Source organism: Caretta caretta, chromosome 11 (assembly GCF_965140235.1).
Source record: "Caretta caretta isolate rCarCar2 chromosome 11, rCarCar1.hap1, whole genome shotgun sequence".
NCBI lineage: Eukaryota > Metazoa > Chordata > Testudines > Cheloniidae > Caretta > Caretta caretta.
The window spans coordinates 12,121,139-12,144,275 of record NC_134216.1 but is presented as its reverse complement, the minus strand read 5'-3'; the positions used below and the strand labels follow the sequence as shown (position 1 = coordinate 12,144,275).

Genomic DNA, 23,137 nt, shown 5'->3' with positions numbered 1-23,137 from the left:
CTGAAGACTGGCTATGCTGACTTACTAAGTGGCTACATGATATTACACTTACTTGTCTTATCTGCATTATATGCAGGTCAATGACTGTACAGTAAAACAAGTTTTGGGCATGTGAAGGAAGGCATGTAGTCTGTCTTACCAAAATACACAGCATACTGCTTCTTATTTTCTTTCAGATTATTCCAGTTGTTTTATGCCACAGTCAGAACTCTTTCACACTACTACTTTCTACTGTGATTAAGCCAAAATCAATGTAAAAACAAAATGTAATTGGATTATTAACAAAAAGAATAAAAGGATCCACCCATGAATCATGCAAAATCAATAAGAGACACTGTTCTAATTTATTTAGATGTTAACAAAATCAATGCCAAATAAAGGGATTTGATGTGTGGAAAGCAACTCAGAATTTGGATTTAGTAAGATGAATGGCCTAATGATGGATAGCTGTTCACATTCTTTTTATACATTCTTTTTATTGAAATATAGGCCTACATTTTCAAAACTGACTAGTGATTTGGGGGGGATCCTCCATTTTTGCGTGCTCAACTTGAGAGCCCTGAAAGGGAACTGGTTTTCAGAAAGTGCCAGACATCTGACCCCTCAAAATCAGGCCCTGGGTGGTGTTTCCATTTGTACACCCAAAAAAACTGAGGCACCCAAAATCACATCAATATGGAAAATATAGGCCACTTGTTTAAATCTCTGGCCCAGTCCAACTCCCATTGAAGGCTATTGGTCTGAATTTGGCCCAACAATACAGGTTGCTCACTGGTACATCTAGATTGTAAACTGGTAACAATCTGTTATTCTAGTTTCCTGTGCATCTAAAAATGATTTCAGACAACTCTGCTACATATTAAAATGATTTTTTTACTGAAGATATGCTCAGATAATTATATAATCAAATTGGTCACTAAAAGGGCTATTTTGAAATTCTGTTGTAATGTTCTTTCACAAACAGGGTCATTTAAGGGAGATCAGAACAACAATGTGAAGGTAAATATGCAATTTTTAAAAGGCATTTAAAATTATATAACCTGTCAACCTGTACACTGACCCTTTAAAGAAGCAATATGATAATTCAATTTAGAGTATGATTACTTGTCAAAAAAAAGCTCTCTCCTTACTGCTAATACACCGTTTGTCAAGTCACTGCAGTACATTCTCTCCCTTATCAGCATTTTGCCATGATGATATGGCAGGAGGACTTTTTATTTAAAGAGTTCTGCAGGCAAATTTGTTATTCAGATTTGTTCCCCTTGAGAACTGTTTGAGAGGAATACATTTAACTTCAGCAGGTATGGATGGGCTAAGACAAGGTAACAGTCTATCTGCTCTCATTTCTCTTTCTTTTAAAATGCAACCAATAAAAATCATTGCCCACTTATTCAACCTTTTCAGGAGGAAAAGAAAATAATCTTCAAAAACACCTCTGAATTAATGGTAATGAGGCTTCTGAGGCCATCCCTCACAGTGACAGGAAGTTCCTGGAGTCTGAATTAATCAATCAAGTGTCTGTCTTGCTCTTTTTTGCTTCGCAACAGCTTATGGCTTATTTTACCTTTAAGGGAAAATGAAGTCTGTAAAGCAGAACTGGCTCCAGCAGAGTTTCCTATGACTCCAAATCCAAGTAATCAACCCTCACAAAGGGACACATTCTGCCTTGCGATGAATGCATTACTTTCATAAACCTCAAAGGCAGAATTTGGCCTCAAAATTGATAGTAGTAGTTATCAGATCCTCTGCTCAGATCAACCATTTACCTCCACTGATTTTTGGTGAGCTATGCCAATTTACCTCAGCTGAGATCTACCCCATTGTGATTTACCTTGGCTGTGTAAAATCAGCAGTGGCAGTTCTGTCCTTAGGGCACACAGGCACCACCCCACACCCACACCAAAAACAAAAGTGGGGGGAAAAAGAAATAAAATCAAAGTAGAATAAATGTATCTTCCCACCTGCTCTATACAACATTATAGAGCTTTAATAGCACAACTCTTCTGAATGAGGGATCTATGTGAAGAGGTAGCTGCTCCAGTGCCCAAGACTACGTAACATTTTCCAGTAGCGGGTTCCAAAGTAGCAGCAGGAATTCAGTCAGGGCATCCACATATCAGTGAACAGCATGGCAGTCAGAGTAAAGGCCTGAGGGGCACTTTCAAAACAAAAGTGCCCTTAATTTAAGACAGACAGCAGATGCCGTAAGAGAACACACAGGAGTGCCCCTACTATCTGGAGCCAGGACTGACTATTAGAATAGCTCAGCAGTCTGTTTGTATTCAGCTTAAGCATAGTCTGAATTTTAAGCACATGCTTGAGTCCCACTAACATCAACAGATCTTAAAAACGTCATTAAACGGGAGCAATAGTTAGCTGAAAAGGCAATTCAACATTCAGTGTTATAGACTATGGGCCAAATTCTGCTCTGAGTTACACTTCTGTAAATTCACAGAATCTCACTGAAATCAGTGGATTTACATTGGAGTAAATTAACCAAGTATGGACCCTTATCTTAGAAATGGGACAGAAAAGAAAAGCTAATAGTGTATGCCAATTGATATATGAATCTTTTGCGTACCAGAATTTTGCTTCAATTTGAGTAAGAAGCTCAAGTTTCTAGAAAGACCAAAAAGCCTGAACTGAATGTAGCTGGTTTACCTTCACCAAGAGGAAAGTTAGTAAAATGCTCTTTAATTATGTAGCATACCTTTTATTGTTTTACACTCAGAAAATCAGGTAAGAGCCTGTTATAGTCAGCACAACATGCAAAAGATTCAGTTGTAAATTTCAATTAACCTAACATAATGAAAATATATAGATAAACCTCAAGTCTAAGGCCCAGATTGTTAAAAGTATTTAGGCATTGCTAAGCTCAGCACTGCGATGCCTAACTGATTTAGGAGACAAAATTCTCATTTCCAAATATGAAATGATTTGTGATTTAGGCACTTAGGAGCCTAAATCCCTTGTCAAAATATTTTATTTCTTAAATCAGTTAGGCATTGCAGAATTGAGCACAGCAATGCCTAACTACCTTTAACAATCTGGACCTAAATGCCTTTTAACAGGACCATTAGCGAAATTCTCTAGAAGAGGACTAGCTAAAAGAAGTGTCTACAGCATTTTGTGTCTTTAGGTTTCTTTGTATTTTAGAACATACCATAACAACAAAAACCACAAAAACATGCAAACAAAAATCCACTAACCAACCATCCATTAGTTAAAAGGAAAGAATGAAAGCAAAACTACCACACAAAAAAAATCAACATAAACATACTAGTTAAATTCAGTCCTGTGGAGAGGGCCAACACAGGGCCAAAGCACAACCTAAATTCTGAAAATGGGGCTAAAGTGGAACTTCAGTGGCATATGGTCCTTGTGTTGGCCCTCTGCACAGAGTTGATCTTTACCCTAAGAAAATTCCTTGAGGGGCAAAATGCAACCTAGAAAACTTCTGAGTTGGGCTCTCACCTCAAAGATGAATTTGGAACTGCCAAAATTAGTTTTCTGCTTCTGCCAGAAGTTGTCAGGTTTGATAATCAAGGCAACGTGGATCTCAGCAGGGAATGCTTCCTGAAGGGTCTTCAGAAGAGGCTTGATCAAGTCCCACTTCGATCCCCGCATATCAATAATAACAGTGAATCCTCGTTTACAGACATCTTCGCTGTAGCGATAAAAGCATGGCAGGATTATTAATATTGTCTACAGACACGAGATATGATTCATTAAGCCTCAGCTTCTTTTATTATCATTCAACATTTTAATGCAAAGCACGGAATAATATACTTGGATATACAAAGCAGAGGATAAGATACCATATAGCCATTATACTATATTAACAGTTTTATTATGATCTAATTCTAATTTATATCAGTAGTTAATGTACACATAAATAGAATATATAGTATTGATTTTGTCTTCAGCATCTTTATTGGATTCTATAAAGCGAGGCCAAAGTTTTCAGAAGTGATGAGTGATTTTGCATGCCTCCATTTATGGAGTCCCAACTTGAGAGCCCTTAAAGGGTCCTGACTTTCAGATGGTGCTGAGCAACTGCCCTCAGAAAATCAGTCTCCTGTATGGTTTCTCAGTTTGGGCACCCAAAATGGAAGCCCCCACAATTTATAGTCACTACTGAAATTCACATTCCAAATGTCTCTTGGTCCTGTTTAGACAATGTTCACACAACTTCTGGTCCTTGTGCCTCCCTAGTCATTTTGGAAGAGCTGTAAAACTAGAGCAGACAATGTGAACTGATGATGAGAGATACACAGAGTTCAAAAGCAGCATGACGTTAGCTCGCAAATTTTCTTTTCCTTGTTATTCAGGAGGATAGATGAAAAAGAGTGCAGGGACACCTCAGCTCTGCTGTTCCCTCCACCTTGTGTAGCTACTTAGGGAGAGAAACACAAAGTATTTGTGGCCCACATGTGGCATTCTGTGTTTTAAAAAAGGAAGTTTCTGTTTCTCCTGGCTGTGAGTATAACAGTCCAGATGTGAATCTTATTTAAACTCGTGAAGCATTGTCTTTCTGAGTTTGCAGAGAGCCTAAACAAAACTTCCGAAATGTGAACTCTCCCACCCCTCAGCAATCTCACTGGCATGTTAACTTCGAAAAGCTAATTTATGACAATTGAATATGTAAAATTGACATTTTTCCTTGCTGCTCATTTTTGTTTATGGAATGGGGGACAGGATGGGAGTAAAGCTCATGAGACGATGGGAGTTGCTACAGTGAAGGAATGCAGAAAGAAGAAAGAAGGACAGAGATAAACAGGGAAGTGGAAAAGAAACAGAAAGGAGATGGGGATGGAAGAGAAATAAAGGGCAGAAATTTTGGTGGTCTTAAAGTTGAATGTATTTCTACCACTGAATGATGATGAATGCCACAAAGAGGTACTGAACAAGTAATAAATAACTGTAACAAAAAGCTCAGTTACTACATAAAAGCCATATTCCACCTTTGATCTTTGTGTGAACCTACTGACATAAGCAGGAAAAATGCTGAAGACTCAATGGAGTATAGAAGTCCTAAATACATACTCCAACCCACAGACCATACATTAAAATGGAATTTAGCCCTATCCAGAGAATGAGTTTGACACTCCAGATTAGGTAGAGAACAGCTGTTTTATTTCAGAGGAACAGCCGTGTTAGTCTGTATTCGCAAAAAGAAAAGGAGTACTTGTGGCACCTTAGAGACTAACCAATTTATTTGAGCATGAGCTTTCTTGAGCTACAGCTCACTTCATCATTTTATTTAGCATTTGTGCATGTCTTGTTACAATGTAGAATTGGAAAGGATCTCAGTGTCATCTAATGCTCAGACCCCCCACAAACGCTCCCACTGAACACTAAAGGCCTGATTCTCATTTATACTAGGGCCCTTCTCACCACTCTGACAGTGTAAAGGGGCCTTAAAAAGCAGTTCATAGGGATCTTAGCGTGAATGAGAATGAGGACCTATGTATCGCAGTGAAATGCTGATACAAAGATCATGTTCAGATTTTGTGCTGGAATAGAAACAGGAGCATCCTTTATAGAACTGACACTGAATTTGAACTAAAATGTGTTCATTAACTAAGACAAATAAAACCCATGTAATTAAGTTTCTAGCTTTTCTTGTTTTTGTTTTTGTTGTTCCAGTTATGGTTTATACAGGCATTAGGATGCTATTCAGGATAAAATGCGAGAAATGAGAAGTATTGAGAAGATAAAGTACTTCGGTTACTTTAAGCCAGCCATACAGTAGGAAGAATAAAAGTCGTTGGTGACCTCAACCAGGTCTAAAAGGATCTGTCCACAAGAGAGATGTATTAATACAGTTCACCACAATACTTGTTAAACGGATATTAAACCTACAGTTAGCATGGGAAATAGGGAAGAGAAAGAGAAATAACTGAGTCCACAATACACAGTTCCCAAAGATGAACAGAGACACAATCTTATGCCAGCAAGGGTTTAGTGTATTCAAAGCCAAGCAGCACATCAAATGCCTGAACACTTCTGATGCATGCAGTACACTCTGCATAAAACAGTCAGTTCAAAAGAAAAACCAAAGGGAGCAGGTACCTCCAAATATCTCCAGGAGTACAGAACTTTCTATTCTTCTTTTATCTATTGCTGGGAGATCAAAAGTTTGAATTCTTCCATAACTTATGCCAAAATGGCTGTCATTGGTACTACTGCCTCTTATCCTTTGGTACCAGAGCTGAGAAACAGAGCTGAATTAAACTGGATCTGAACTGAAGTAGGATGTGGTGGAGTCCGTCTTCCCCGCCCCCCACCCCCCCCCGCAACAAACAAGAAAAAAGCTTTGTGGGGTTTTCAACAGCTTCTGCCAGGCCACTTTCCCATCGCTGACTTTCCAGGAGCAGCTTTTCCTTCAAGCAATTGACAAAGAGGTTCAGGAAACGGCTTGTCTGTACTGGTACACTGAGTGCCCCTAGAACAGATGTAGTAACAACTAGATTTAACATGTCTTTTCTTGAAAAACTAACTAGTATAATAACATTGAGGCAAACAGCCAATCTCTATCACATGACAAACCTCTATACGTCCTGCTGACCTGCCAGCTTACAAAACTGACCTATAACTAGTGAAGATATAACAAATTAATGTAATACCAACTGATGAACAACAAAAGAACTGCCTACCTAAGCAAAATAGTAATGCCCCGAGGGACTGTCATCTTGTGTTTATGAGCCTGGACTAAAACCTTAAATGTAAACTCCCATGGACTTTGGAGAAGTTCAGACCTTGATCCAAACTTTGAAGCTCAGGCTGTTAGATATCTCAGTGATAGATACACTTAGATACCATAATAGGACGTTTAGCGATAAGACAGAGAAAAAAGATAGATAACTATGGGCTGCATCCTAAGCCAATTAGAGTCTCTTCACTGACTTCAGCGGCTTTTGGGGTCAGAGCCAAAGAAAACACAGATAGACAGAAGGGGAGTTTTCAAAGGTACAAGGGCAGTTATACATCCAATTCTCATTAATACATAGGTACCTCACTGCCATTTGTGCATTTGAAAATCTCCCACGACAACAGATAGATCGATAGATAGAACAGTAGGCATGTTGGTAAGAGAAGAAATGCACTTTATGGGCTAAAAAGAAAAGGAGTACTTGTGGCACCTTAGAGACTAACAAAAGCTGTAGCTCACGAAAGCTTATGCTCAAATAAATTTGTGAGTCTCTAAGGTGCCACAAGTACTCCTTTTCTTTTTGCGGATACAGACTAACACGGCTGCTACTCTGAAACCTGACTTTATGGGGTATCAGTCTCTCTGTCCCCATTTTCTGGACAAGAGGCCTTTTTGATTTCTGCCATGTCATGACTGAATTAGTCCAAAACTCCAACAAAAAGACTGCTTAAGTGTTCAAGTGGGAAATCTGGGGGTTGTTTTTTGAGAGAGACATTTTTGGGCCAGAATATTTCATCTTAACAAGTAGCAGCATCTCCATATGAGTGTTAAATTGGAGTTTCCCAGTTACAAAGAAGTGGATTGACAGCGCCTGAGAGAGACATGTCTTGACTCAAGGCAATAACATTGAGAAGACAAACTAGTCCTTTGCATTTATAGGCTGATGTACTGAAGGATGGCGTTTCTCATTTTGAACAAAGGAAAACATAGTTTCAAGAATCTTGCTCGCAGTTTCTGAGAGTTGGCTATCCTGACAATTATTACTTTAATTAGATTAATAGCATTCACCTAATAATGCTTCTGCCCCTGTGTCTCATCACTGAGTTTGAACTTTCTCCCACAGTGATAATTCCACACCACCCTTCTGTGACTTTATGGACAAATTTAGTACCAGATTTCTAAACCTAGTTGTCAGAAGCTATTAGTTAACAGTATTTAAGCTGCCTCCAGCCAAACAAACAGTCTTCTGTTAATTACTTCTACTTTTAGGTGACAGAGTGTGTTGTTAAGAGTGGCACATACACTCATAGCATGAGCAGACATACAGGTACTAATCAGAGGGATGATGCCTCTGGACAGGGAGGAGGAGAGGAGAGAATTAGGTATTTCGATTATAAATGGTTCACAGGAAGGACTGTATCTTCCTCTGTGTTTGTACAGTGCCTAGCATCACGGGGCCCTGACCTCAGCTGCTGCTTCCCAGCCCCACTAATAACACTGCTACACAGCTGCCTGTAAGTTAATACTGAAAATGACTCTTCATTCAACTATACATGCACAACGAAATAATTTTTTTAAATGAATTAAAAACATTCTCAAAAACAAAATTAGGCAGCAAATTTGAGGAAGTAGGACAGGCTTAGACAGCACCTCAGTGAAGTCTGTGCATGTGGAGATTTCACATATACTTTGATTTTAAAGATATAAGTCAAAAATGCAATTTTGGATATCTAAAGGTAAGCTACTAAATCCATATTTAGGCACCAAAGGAAACCTGCCCTGATTTTCAGATACACTGAACATCCACAACTTCTACTACTTCCACCGAAGACAAGGGGAACAGTAAGTACTCACTCACAAATCAGGTCACTTTTCTTTAGGTGCCTAAATGTGGATTGAGGATGCTAACTTTAGGCCACAAAGGTTTGGATATTTAGCCATACTTATTACATTCTGTGAGAGAATGAAAAGAGTAGAATTGCATCCTCTGATGCACCTGGCATTGGCCACTGACAGAAGACAGGATACTGGGCTAGATGGACCTTTGGTCTGACCCAATATGGCTGTTCATATGTGCTCAATTTATCCACTGACCAGGAAAAGCATGGGCAGCAGCAATCAAAGTTTCCTTCACAATGTCCCAACGTGTCTTATCCCTGATCTGGCCAGCTACCTGGAGGACATTTAGTCCATATGCCCATTCAGTCCTTGTGCCCACTTTAGGCTGGCAAATAATGTAAATTGTGGGGAATGATTTTTCTGTTCTCCCCGCCGGCCCTGGCTCCACGCAGCTCCTGGAAGCAGCTGGCATGTCCGGCTCCTAGGCACAGGGGTAGCCATGGGAGGGTCTCTGCATGCTGCCCCCGCCCTGAGTAACTGGCTACTAGGAACTAGATTCAAATCACCGGTTTATGTCACATAGGACACAAAACAGCCATCAAATTGATAAGCCACTACTGACCTGGGCTAGATTTGCACCAGTGAATTGAAAGCACCCAATAGTCTGTGTGTTAGCAACCACTTGAACCATCCAGTCTCTATAATTTCTTTCAAACAAATATTGAGACCATTGTGATGGGTTCCCCCCTGGGGTGTCACTTGGAACTCGGATATCACTAAGCCAGCCTGTCCCACCAGCCTGGGTTCCCCTTACTCTGTGCTGCTGTGACAGGCTCTCAAGCCCCCTTCTAGCACACACACAGGTAAAGACACACCCAGCTGCAGCTATAGTCACACAGATGCTGAGATCAGCTCTGCATAGGAGTGCTCAACTAAGGAATTGCCCAGCATCGAGATGCACAACCCCTCTGGAGTATAAACCCAAAATTGTATCATCTTGCGCTGCACAGAGAACTATACAGCGTAAGCTCAAAAAATTAGCCCTCTTCCTTAACGTGGAGACAGATATGCAACAGCTTTCTGCCCCAAGTATGAGTTCCACACTTGTTTTATAGAGAAAACAAAACAAATTTATTAACTATGAAAGAGAGATTAAGTGATAACAAACAGATCAAAGCAATTAACTTACCGAAAACCGCAAATTGAGTTTAACATGCTAGATAGGTAGGATATAAATTAGCAAATTCTCACCCTCAGTGATAAACAGGCTTGCAGATTCTTAAGGCACAAGTTACCTTGGCTTTCCCAGGTTTTCATACACAGGCTGAAAATCCTTCTAGCCTGGGACTATCACTTCCCACAGTTCAATCTTAATTCCACAGGTGTTTCCAGGTGTGTTGTAGGGAAAGCGAGGTCCCCCCATGATCATAGGCACCGAGTTTCTAATCTGACAGGGGGTGCTCTGCCCAGGCCCTGCCTCCATTACACCTCTTCCACCAAGACCCCACCCTGCTTCCTCCCACCCCACTTCACCCCTGCCCTGCCTCTTCCCCACTTCTTTCCAACCCCACCCAGTTCCACCCCCTCCCCTGAGTGCACTGCACCCTTGCTCCTACCCCCCAGCACCTCCTGATGCTGCAAAACAGCTGATCGGTGGCAAGCAGTAGGCATTGAGAGGGAGCAAAAGGCGGGGCCCGCCCCCAGGCAGGAGGCATTGGGGGGAGGGAGAGGTTCTGGTAGGGGGGCTGCCAGTGGGTGCTCAGCACCCACCATTTTTTCTTGTGGGTGCTCCAGCCCCGGAGCACCCATGGAGTCGGCGCCTATGCGCATGATGTCATTTTCCCCCTTTCATATCTTCTCCCCATTTGCTGGAAAGCTCTTTTGCTGTGACCTGGATCAAACAGTTCCCATTGTGTAGTGCTATCTCTGAAAGGTTTGCATCATACACGGTTCCTGGGGTAATCGTTGTGCTTGTGTGCATTTCCTCAATAAGCCATTAACATTGTTTGGCCTTTTTTACTGTCTGTACCTGAAAGGCTGCTTGTGGCTGTTTTCTACCTTACGACATATTTCAGTGACACATGCACTCCAACGACATATTCATGTCCAGCAGATCAAGACTTTTAGAATGACAAAAAGAAAAGGAGTACTTGTGGCACCTTAGAGACTAACCAATTTATTTGAGCATGAGCTTTCGTGAGCTACACCTCACTTCAAGAAAGCTCACGCTCAAATAAATTGGTTAGTCTCTAAGGTGCCACAAGTACTCCTTTTCTTTTTGCGAATACAGACTAACACGGCTGTTACTCTGAAACCTTTAGAATGACACTTCACAAAAGGCATACTTTGTATAAGACATATCCTAATTACATAACAGTGGTGAATATTGGGGTATCAAGGTGTCACAACCATGTCTTAGTTTAAAAAATATAAACATCTTTAAGAAAATAATGTTTTGGGCCTGATCAAGGAAAAGTTAAACTGAAACCCAGAGGCAAATATGATCATTTGTTAAAATAAATCTCACAATACTGTTTTCTGAGGCACTTTTACAGCATTGTTTCTCAAATATCCATTTTAATTTGGGCACATTATACATCTATTTTCTCTGGCAGGAACTGGCTTACTTGGTATCAAACAAGTTTCAACATTCTATGCATTTTGATTAACTTTTCAGATACCTGTCAATAATTACATGTGTTTTTCTCCATTATGGGTTGGCCAAAACTTCTGACATTTCAAAGTTTTAATACTGATTAGCTGAAATAACAGAAGGTTTCCATTCCCATCTCGCATTCCTGAATTCATGAAAAAACGCAGTTTGACGTGCTTTCTGTCTGACATATTTTCTTATGCACAAAAAGTAAAAGACGAAGCTGATACTTATCAAATCTTCAAAAAATAATTTGCTATGTTTAAAGCTAGTCCTATCTTAAGGAGACACTGTCAGTATAAAAATTATATCTGTTTTCTATACCAGTGTTACTAATAACACCTAATATCTTTACAAGAAAGTTTTAAAATCTACTCGTCTGTTCACTTTAGCTGTGGCTTATTTACTTTTGTCCAGCATTGTTGTTGTGGTAGCATCATTACGCAAGAATTAAACTTGCCTGAAGGTCTTTTTGAGCAAAATGTACTGTGACAGGGTCGGGCCAGATGGCTATAGGAGAGTAATAGAAGGCAGATATATTAGCCCCAGGTTAAGTAGGTCCCTTTTCCCTGGGTAAGGTAACAGGGAAGGTTCCAGAACAATCAGGAACCTTCTGGAGACAATTAAGACAGGCTGATTAGAACATGGGGATGAGGTGGATGAGGCTTTCTTCCGGCAGCTTGCGGAAGCTACTAGATCGCATACCCTGGTTCTCATGGGTGACTTTAATTTTCCTGATATCTGCTGGGAGAGCAATACAGCGGTGCATAGACAATCCAGGAAGTTTTTGGAAAGCATAGGGGACAATTTCCTGGTGCAAGTGCTAGAGGAGCCAACTAGGGGGGGAGCTTTTCTTGACCTGCTGCTCACAAACCAGGAAGAATTAGTAGGGGAAGCAACAGTGGATGGGAATCTGGAAGGCAGTGACCATGAGTTGGTTGAGTTCAGGATCCTGACACAGGGAAGAAAGGTAAGCAGCAGGATACGGACCCTGGACTTCAGGAAAGCAGACTTCGACTCCCTCAGGGAACGGATGGGTAGGATCCCCTGGGGGACTAACACGAAGGGGAAAGGAGCCCAGGAGAGCTGGCTGTATTTCAAGGAATCCCAGGCACAAACCATCCCGATGTGTTGAAAGAATAGTAAATATGGCAGGCGACCAGCTTGGCTTAACGGTGAAATCCTAGCGGAACTTAAGCATAAAAAAGAAGCTTACAAGAAGTGGAAGGTTGGACATATGACCAGGGAAGAGTATAAAAATATTGCTCGGGCATGTAGGAATGAACTTAGGAGGGCCAAATCGCCCCTGGAGCTGCAGCTAGCGAGAGATGTTAAGAGTAACAAGAAGGGTTTCTTCAGGTATGTTGGCAACAAGAAGAAAGCCAAGGAAAGTGTGGGCCCCTTCATGAATGAGGGAGGCAACCTAGTGACAGAGGATGTGGAAAAAGCTAATGTACTCAATGCTTTTTTTGTCTCTGTCTTCACGAACAAGGTCAGCTCCCAGACTGCTGGGCATCACAACATGGGGAATAGATGGCCAACCCTCTGTGGAGAAAGAGGTGGTTAGGGACTATTTAGAAAAGCTGGACGTGCACAAGTCCATGGGGCCGGACGAGTTGCATCCGAGAGTGCTAAAGGAACTGGCGGCTGTGATTGCAGAGCCATTGGCCTTTACCTTTGAAAACTCGTGGCGAATGGGGGAAGTCCCGGATGACTGGAAAAAGGCTAATGTAGTGCCAATCTTTAAAAAAGGAAAGAAGGAGGATCCTGGGAACTACAGGCCAGTCAGCCTCACTTCAGTCCCCGGAAAAATCATGGAGCAGGTCCTCAAGGAATCAATCCTGAAGCACTTACATGAGAGGAAAGTGATCAGGAACAGTCAGCATGGATTCACCAAGGGAAGGTCATGCCTGACTAATCTAATCCCCTTCTATGATGAGATTACTGGTTCTGTGGATGAAGGGAAAGCAGTGGATGTATTGTATCTTGACTTTAGCAAAGCTTTTGACACGGTCTCCCACAGTATTCTTGTCAGCAAGTTAAAGAAGTATGGGCTGGATGAATGCACTATAAGGTGGGTAGAAAGTTGGCTAGATTGTTGGGCTCAACGGGTAGTGATCAATGGCTCCATGTCTAGTTGGCAGCCGGTGTCAAGTGGAGTGCCCCAGGGGTCGGTCCTGGGGCCGGTTTTGTTCAATATCTTCATAAATGATCTGGAGGATGATGTGGATTGCAGTCTCAGAAAATTTGCAGATGATACTAAACTGGGAGGAGTAGTAGACACGCTGGAGGGCAGGGATAGGATACAGAGGGACCTAGACAAATTGGAGGATTGGGCCAAAAGAAATCTGATGAGGTTCAATAAGGATAAGTGCAGGGTCCTGCACTTAGGACGGAAGAACCCAATGCACAGCTACAGACTAGGGACCGAATGGCTAGGCAGCAGTTCTGCGGAAAAGGACCTAGGGGTGACAGTGGACGAGAAGCTGGATATGAGTCAGCAGTGTGCCCTTGTTGCCAAGAAGGCCAGTGGCATTTTGGGGTGTATAAGTAGGGGCATAGCGAGCAGATCGAGGGACGTGATCGTCCCCCTCTATTCGACATTGGTGAGGCCTCATCTGGAGTACTGTGTCCAGTTTTGGGCCCCACACTACAAGAAGGATGTGGAGAAATTGGAAAGAGTCCAGCGAAGGGCAACAAAAATGATTAGGGGTCTGGAACACATGACTTATGAGGAGAGGCTGAGGGAACTGGGACTGTTTAGTCTGCGGAAGAGAAGAATGAGGGGGGATTTGATAGCTGCTTTCAACTACCTGAGAGGTGGTTCCAGAGAGGATGGTTCTAGACTATTCTCAGTGGTGGAAGAGGACAGGACAAGGAGTAATGGTCTCAAGTTGCAGTGGGGGAGGTTTAGGTTGGATATTAGGAAAAACTTTTTCACTAGGAGGGTGGTGAAACACTGGAATGCGTTGCCTAGGGAGGTGCTGGAATCTCCTTCCTTAGAAGTTTTTAAGGTCAGGCTTGACAAAGCCCTGGCTGGGATGATTTAATTGGGGATGGGTCCTGCTTTTGAGCAGGGGGTTGGACTAGATGACCTCCTGAGGTCCCTTCCAACCCTGATATTCTATGATTCTATGAACACCTGCAGCCAATCAAGAAGCTGCTAGAATCAATTAAGGCAGGCTAATCAGGGCACCTTGGTTTAAAAAGGAGCTCACTTCAGTTTGTGGTGCGCGTGTAAGGAGCTGGGAGTAAGAGGTGCTAGGAGCTGAGAGTGAGAATGCATACTGTTGGAGGACTGAGGAGTACAAGCATTATCAGAGACCAGGAGGAAGGTCTTATGGTGAGAATAAAGAAGGTGTTGGGAGGAGGCCATGGGGAAGTAGCCCAGGGAGTTTTAGCTGTCGCACAGCTGTTCCAAAGGGCACTCTAGACAGCTGCATTCCACAGGGCCCTGGGCTGGAACCCGGAGTAGAGGGTGGGCCTGGGTTCCCCCCAAACCTCCCAACTCCTGGTCAGACACAGGAGGAGTTGACCTGGACTGTGGGTTCATGAAAACAGCCAAACTGAGGGCTGCTGTGATGCTCCAAGGCGAGCAAATCCACCAATAAGCAAAAGACCCACCAAGGTAGAGGAGGAACTTTGTCACAGTACCTAATTCACCCACCTGACCATTCACTACCCCAGTGAGTAGGCAGGATGTTCAACTGCAGTGCAGTTCCTCTGAGGCGACTCCTAGATTCCACAGGCTTAACTAATGGCTACTGCCACTTTGGAGCCCGTGTGTGGGGTGCAAAGGACAGTATATCACTCAGTCATTGGTCCTATATATAGGTGCTGGAACTAGGAGTGCTGGGGGTGCTGCTGCACCCCCTTGCTTGGAGCGGTTTCCATCTAGGGTTGCCAACCCTCCCTGATTGGCCAGGAGTCTACTGGAATTGGCTTTGATCTCCCAGTGGCTACTGAAAGCAATCTGGGAGATTTCAATAGGCTGCTAAAAGTCTGGCAGGTAGTGCAGCAGGGCTAAGGCAGGCTCCCTGCCTGCCCTGGCTCCACGCAGCTCCTGGAAGCAGCTGGCATGTCCAGCTCCTAGGCACAGGGGTAGCCATGGGAGGGTCTCTGCATGCTGCCCCCGCCCTGAGTCCTGACTCTGCAGCTCCCAATGGCCATGTTCCTGGCCAATGGGAGCTGTGGGGGCCGTGCCTGCAGGCAGGGACAGTATGCAGAGTTGCCTGGCTGCCCCGAGCCTAGAAGCCAGACATGCCAGCCACTTCCAGGAGCCACCTGAGGTAAGCGGCACCTGGCCAGAGCCTGCAGCCCAAACCCCTTCCTGCACCCCAACCCCCTGATCCCCAGCCCAAACCCAGAGTCCACACCCCCAGCCAGAGCCCTCATCCCCTCCCTGCACCCCAACTCCCTGCTCCAACCCAGCACCCCCTCCTGCACCCCAACCCCCTGCTCTGAGCTCCCTCCCGCACCCCAAACTCCTCAGCCCTGGCCCCACTCCAGAGGCTGCACCCCCAGCCAGAGGCCGCACCCCCTCCTGCACCCCTGCCCCAGCCCTGAGCCCCCTACCATACCCAAACTCCCTCCCAGAGCCCAAACCCTGAACCCCCTCCCATACTCTGAACCCCTCGCCCCCCGCGGCCCAGAATCTGCACCCCCAACACTTGGTTTCAGAATAGAAACCAAAGCCAGTTCCACATTGTCTAGGATCAGACATAAAGCAGTAATGCAGAGGATTTCCAGTGACATGCTGTAAAAGAGCAGCAGCTTGAGGGGTCCAGTCAGAGCTAAACTTCCAGTCTCTGGTTACCAGGGCCAACAGAGCTGCTGTATTTAGGGGGACATGAAGTGTGCCTGGGGATGGCACAAGACTGCAGATGTGTGACTGCACAATACCTGCATTCAACCAGAGATCATGGATAAACATCAATAGAGGAGAATACAAAGACATAAAAAAACAACTTTGGAAGCAGAAGCTTGATAGTGGAGTGCATATCCCTGCTGTTTCAAAGCAAGGCACCAAGTAAGTCACTTAGTTGTACTTTTCTTTCCTTTTCAATTAATGGGCCTGAAGTAAATGGAGTTTTAGTAAAGTCTGCTGTAAGTCAGAACAGAATGAGGCCCAGTACTCTAATCAATCATGCTTATAAGAAAATCATCCCCCAACATAGACTCTGATCCTGCAAAATACTGAGAGCTTCCTGAAAGGGGCAAAGTGCTCTCAGATCCTACTGAAGTCAACAGAATTTGAGAGGACTCAGCATCAATCATATTCTGCTGTTGCTTACCCCAGCGTAAATCCAGACTGGACACCATTACTCCAATTTACATCATTGTAATGGAGAGCAGAATCGGGCCCACTTCTACAAAGTCACTCAGCACTTTATTGGATTGGACCCAAAAACAGTATTTGAGAAGCTTAATATCTTTATTCAAATGACAGATATAAAACACAGCTGCGTCCAAGAATACATGATCACAGCTGTTAACCCACAACCAGAGGGTGAGTGTTATAATTTTTCAGGTTCTTGTTAAAACTACCCTGACAGATGACGTCTTGATATAACCCCATTGCCCTATTCTGATGATGTTATCTTAGATTTACTATATTCATATCAATGTCTGGCAGGTTCTCTGGAAACAGCTGCTGGGATAAATATGAAATTAAACGGGGTGGTTTGTTTTATTTCTCCAAGGCTATGTTTGAGAGATTTGTTACTACAACAGAAACATATTGAAGCAGAAACTCTCTCTGTACCATGGACTGTCCTAGATTTTGGGTTATTTGGCAGAAATAAATAAACAAACAAACAGCTGAATGAAAATCCACACATTATTGCTACTGGTTGTAAAAAATAACTGCTAGAGCTGTGTTGTGACATATACACACTTCATGGGAATAGTCTGGAGGAGCATGAGTTACCTGGGAGTATTTCTAGGAATGCAACTCAGCTGGAACTCTAGGTTAGAAATATATATTACTGTACTTGGTGTAGCAAAGATAATAATTAAGACCAGAATAATTTCCAGCCTTTGTGTGTGGGTTCTGAATGTGCAGCATTTTTCTATGGCTAATGCAGAGACTGAGAAGCAGTTGCAACAAGAATTAGTCTAAATCCAACAATGCCAGGTTCTCACCAAAGGAAAAGAATGCCTACCTGGGCAGTAATTCATCTCCTGGATATCAGATTCTAGCATATTAGACCAAAATATCAGTGACGGCAGGTAGAGTGAGTATGTACTGGTGTTGAGCACCTGGAACTCTCCAGGTACCCTGAGTGAATAAGAATGATCCCCAAGGGTGGAAATCCACTAGCTTGCAAATGTGCACAGATTGCTAAAATACATTATGGGAGACCGAGTTATGAGCAGTGGGAAGAGCTTAGGCATCACAAATAGGCATAGGAGAGTGTTTTACTTTTGTGTGTGTGTGTGTATTTTCAAGAAATGATTAATGGGGGATTAAGCATTTGGCAGGGACATATGGTTAAGCCCTAAAAGTGTCCACAGACATTGTGACAAATTGAGCCCCAATGTAAGCATATACAACCCCTCGGGGTCTTCTGGACTTGGGCCTGCTTAACCAGGGCTGAATAAGGCACAGTGTGGAACAGGCAATACTACTGCCAAAAGGTGTTCAAAATGCTCTCTCAAAGTAGTGTACACATTTCTCCCTTGATAAGTGCTCTTATAACTGCCATTACCTTCACTAAGAGTCATGCACCCATGCTGAGGGGAAAATAATTCTACTAAAGCTGTGCCTGTGGAGGAGCTGGGAGAGTGCTTCCCAATGCAGGTAGACAGACACACACCAGCTCTGTTCGAGAGAGTGAGCTAACAACACCAGCGTGACTGCGGCAGCACGAGCAGTGGCTCAGGGTAGCCGCCCAAGTACATATCCAGGGGCTCAGGCAGGCTTGCATTCAAGCAGCTACCTCAAGCTTCCATCCATGCTGCTGTGGCCACTGCAATTTTTAGTGCACTAGCTGAGGCAGAGATAGCTTGAGTTTGTTCCTCTGCATGGGGAAGTACACTCCCAGCTGCTGTTTAGACATATCTTAAGGGTCTTGAGTAGAGCTGCTCATAAATTTTCCAATGGAATGTTTTTTCCAGTTTGCGAAAAGCAAAATATTTTGCAAAAAAAATTGATTTTGATGAAAGTTTGTTTTAAAAGAACAATTGAAAAATATTGCATTTTGATAAGGTCAAAACAAACATTCTGTTTCAACCTTTTTGGAATGGAACATTTTGATTTTCCATTTAGAAATCACTTTTCATTTCATTTTGTATAATATAAAATGGAACAAAGTGTCAAAATTGGAACAAAATGTTTTGATTGACCCAAAAAGTGATTTATTTTTTTCTTCAGAACTTTGTTTCATGGGAAATTTTGAATTTTTTTGGTTTTGATCTGTTTTGGAACAGGAAAAAATTGACGACATGGATTCTCCCATGAAATGAAAAACCTGAGTATTTCCTAGCCCTGAGTATTTCAGTATTCAGGTTGCTTTCCCATGTTAGCTTCTGAATAGAAATTATATAGCCATTGTATTAGGCTGCCCACAAGACTTTGGCAAAAGTCCACACATTCATTTAACTTAAGGTTGCCTGCTGGATTCAAAGTGCAGCCCAAAAAGGAGAAAAGTTGAGCACTACACTGAAGAAACATTCCCCACTCCCCACACAGACTTTTATTAACACGGTATGTGTGAATTTGGAGCTCTTATTGGATAATGATTTTAAAGCCAAATCCTCCATTTTCTCCGCCTCCACCAGTATGATTGACCAAGTTTAACTAACATTTCTCATTCTTCTGAGCCCCTCCTCAATGCAAACAAAGTAAGTCTTTGCAGCCAGGCTGATTTACCCAAAATAGCTTGCTTATCAGATATACGTTTCCTGCCCATACCAGACTACAGAGGAGATCCTTGAGAGGTCTGTCTACAGTGTTACATCCAGAAGGACTTCCTCTTCAGCTTCAAAATCAATCTATTTGCTAAAACATACTTTTTAGATTAAATCTAACACCTTTTTTTTTTTAAGAGCAAAGGTACATACACAACCACCAGGAAAGCACTGAGAAGGCAAACAGTCGGGTTTATTTATTGTATCTTCCTAACCCCAAGAGACATCTGATGCTCATGTACATTTCACAGTGCAATTTAAAATATTCCTCTCACAACATGGTGATACTTTTCTCCAGATAAAAAAAATTTCTTAAAAGGCAAGGATGTGTAACTCCACCTAGTAGGAGGAGTTAAGACCTGCTGATAAAGCAGGTACAATTGATGTGAGGTATTGCTTATTTGTATAGTAGCATGAGTGTGTAACACATCAGAATTACTGAGGCTCACTGTGTATACACAAGCTCACCAGTCAGCATTGTAAAGGGAGTAGGAACTCCAGAAGGCAATCTGAGACCATCAGCCAACCTGGAGGGAGATGTTCGACTTCTGAAATGCTGAGTGTTTGTAAGGGCCAGTAAAGGAACTAACAACCCAAACAGCTGTGAGCATGTCATTGTTCAGCTACCAAGTTTCTCTCAATTGAGGTAATACCTTGCCACCACTTTTCCAACCTCCACAATCATGTGGAGTCAATCTGTGAAACTCCTTGTCAGAGGATGTTGTGAAGGCCAAGACTACAAAAGGGTTCAAAAAAGAACTAGATAAATTCATGGAGGATAGGTGCATCAGTGGCTATGAGCCAGGATGGTGTCCCTAGCCTCTGTTTGCCAGAAGCTGGCAATGGGCAACAGGAGATGGATCACTTGCTGATTACCTGTTCTGTTCACTCCCTCTGAGCACCTAGCATTGGCCACTGTCAGAAGACAGGATCCTGGGCTAGATGGACCTTTGGTCTGACCCAGTATGGCTGTTCTTATGTTATGTGTTCCACATATTCCACCCAATGGCTCCAACCTCATCTTCTACAGTTTGTCCTGGTCCTCAGCTGTCAGATGCCTCTGTCCTCCCTCCCATGTCTTAGTGCATTTGGCAACAGAGGCCTGATCCCACACCACTGAAGTCAATAGTTTTTTTCTATTGATTTCAGTGGGAACAGCAGTGCACCTTAGCTGGCTCCTCCCTGCATCTGATCACTACCAACTCCCTTTTCTCTCCATGGCACCACTCTCTCTGATATCATCATCATGCTCTGAGGCAGTGGACATAGAATCATAGAAGAACCCCTCAGGAGGTCATCTAGTCCAACCCCCTGCTCAAAGCAGGACCAACCCCAACTAAAACATCCCAGCCAGGGCTTTGACAGATCCTCTAGGAGCCAGGAATTCCTGAGTTCTAACTTTGACTCTGACACCAAGTAATTTTGTGACTGTGGACAAGTCATGCTTTCTGCGATTCAGTTTTCCAAATGCATAACAGAGATCACAGTACTCCCTTACCTCACAAGTGTGCTGTGACAGTTGCTCTGGAAGTGTAATAGTGCTATATAGAGTAAGCAGAATCTGAATGAATGCTTCCCTGACAGCTAGCTGGGAGGGGAAGAGACTTTGGGTATGTTTATGTAAATACTGTTTGCTCCTGCTCACATATTCAGCAGACATACCAGTGTCAAAGTGATCAACTTTGGCTGGTGTTGGGTACAGATGACCTTAGTACTGAATGCAGAGGTAATGAAATATGACTACCAATGTTGTATTTATTGCAGGAATACAAGAAAGCAGGACTGTGCTTAACCTGTCCCAAATGAAGGGGGCCACCCTCAGCTGAAAGAGCCTCTTTAAGCCAGGGTCTCGAACATCAGAGCCCTATGAAAGTAAGATGGGTGGGGACAGATCTCCCCAGCCAGGAGCTGCACACCCTCAAAGGTCCTCCCTAGAATGGTTTAACCTGTTCCTCCCCACGGTTCAAAGAATAGAGCTAAATAGGCTTCATTAGGAACCTCTTTGTTATGTTAAATACCCAATCAGAGGTGAAAGCAGTTGTAGTAGGACTGTCTTTGCAGGCTGGGCAGAAACAGCTAAAAATCACTGAGAGCTGAAATCACTTGAGAGGAGGCAGTGTTTCTGGCAGCCTGCAAACAGCTGAAAATTACTAAGAGACTGATGTGCAGAGATCACAGCAGAAGGCGACTGACAGTCAGCTGGAGCATGAATGGCTGGTGTGGCAGAGAGGCATGACGAGCGGCCAGCAGGGTGGCTGGTGGAGAGGCACAGCGAGAGCGGTGAGCAGGTGGAAGCAGAGAGCAGGCAGCTAGCAGGAGTGGCTGGTGAGTGGCCAGCAGGGTGGCTGGCAGAGAGGGGTGGCGAGCGAGTGCCTGAGCAGCGGAGTGAGTAAGGTACCTCTTTACCCCACCGTGAGGTGGAGAAGGGGGAGGTGAACTCTGCAGATGCACCTCTGAACTCTAGGTCTGCACTGCCCAAGGACAGCAACTGTGAATGGGTTGCAGAGAAGGGTCAGGCATGTAAAAGGGAATTTTGGGTTGCTGGACTTTAGAACCTGAGGGGAAAAGGACACTGCCCAACCCACTTGGGGGTGGGTCTTAAACTCATGGTTTATGTTTATGAACCCTGTCTGCGGTGTTTTCCCAAATTAATGCCCAGTTACTTCTCTCCTTTTATTAAACGTTTCTTTTCAACACTCAGACTGTGCTTGCAAGTGGGGAAGTATTGCCTCTCAAAGGCACCCAAGGGTGGTGTGTAAGTTTCCCAGGTTATTGGGTGGGGGCTTGAGCCAGTTCTGTGTTGTATCAATGGAATGGAACCCCTAGCTATTGAATCTGGCCCTGGGTTGCTGCTGGCTCCATCTGGCAGAAGGGTTACAATAGTACTAAATATTATTTGTTTTTAAATCAAGTGCTGTGCAGTTTACAGGTATATGCCAAACATTACTCTCCCTGAACTTCTCTTTTGCCCAAGCTCAGTCATTCTCTCTGAAACATAGTCCCTGCAGTGCTCCCATCGATACCCTAGGATAGCATTGTATCATATTTAAGAAACTACCTCCTTCACTATCTCCCATGCAAAAACTGAGACTTCAAGTTAGGGCATCAGAGCTGCCTGGAACTGAGATTTCTAAGACTACAGTTTCTTTCCTGCCTTTGGAACTTACTCCCTGAATTGTTCATGAGAGCAGAAGTCTGGGGAGTTTCCGTTTACAGTACAAGGCTTTTTTCCTCTCTAGTGTTTGGGCAGAACATATATTTTTTCTGTTTGTTTTGTCTTTTATGTAGGTTATTTGGATGTCTAAGACTGGGGGACTTTCTATAAAGGACAGGACTGTTTAGGAGTTTGTTTTCAGCACTGGATGGTTGCAAACATTAACATGCCACTTTTTTTTTTAAATGGACATCAAAAAACAATGATATTGTCTTCAGCAGAAAGCAAAAACCCAAGGACGGCTGCTCAATAGATCAGCAGAATTTAAAAAAAAATGATACTTGCACTTAATTATGAACACTTTAGAAAACCTTCCCAACTCCCTTCAAGGGTTAGTAATTGTATCATCATTTAGAGACATCATCCCACAGGTGATGAGCATGTCATAGCAGTGCTCTGCACCATGAAGGATCAAGTCTTTGGATGGAAGGTAGTATATAAACACAAAGTAGTAGTCATAGTATTTTACAAGTGGGAACCAGTAACTCTGAGGATATGCACAACATTTTCAAAAATATCCTCTGAAATGGGGTGACTAAATTGAAGCATCTTCATCCTGATTTTTAGAGGTACTACACACCCACACTAGCTAGGTCACTGGAGATGGAGACTGCAGACTGAAAGCACCATAGCCTTTGTCTCCGCCCAGAGCCTCCAAACAGCCACATATCCATACCAAAGAAAAAGGGCTCCAAAACAAAACTGTGGCTCGTTTCATAGCAAAGAAACCTCAGCACAAAAGATAGTACTTTAGTCATGTCCAGGCTACAATGCTACCATGGAAGCAGAGAGCTCAATCTGGGTGTAAGCAGCCTGTCATAAATATAAAGGGAAGGGTAAACCCCTTTAAAATCCCTCCTGGCCA

The 23,137-nt window shown here is 43.2% G+C and overlaps 1 protein-coding gene across 6 annotated transcripts in view; it reads right to left on the bottom strand.

The window, feature by feature from the left end:
• Positions 1-23,137, bottom strand: part of KALRN (kalirin RhoGEF kinase) — a 779,108-nt gene that overhangs the window by 469,504 nt on the left and 286,467 nt on the right. For all 6 annotated transcript variants that reach the window (XM_048869043.2, XM_048869046.2, XM_048869044.2 and 3 more), the window contains exon 4: positions 3,475-3,667. In XM_048869043.2, the coding sequence (XP_048725000.2) occupies positions 3,475-3,667 (193 nt within the window). The remainder of the gene's footprint in view (positions 1-3,474; positions 3,668-23,137) is intronic.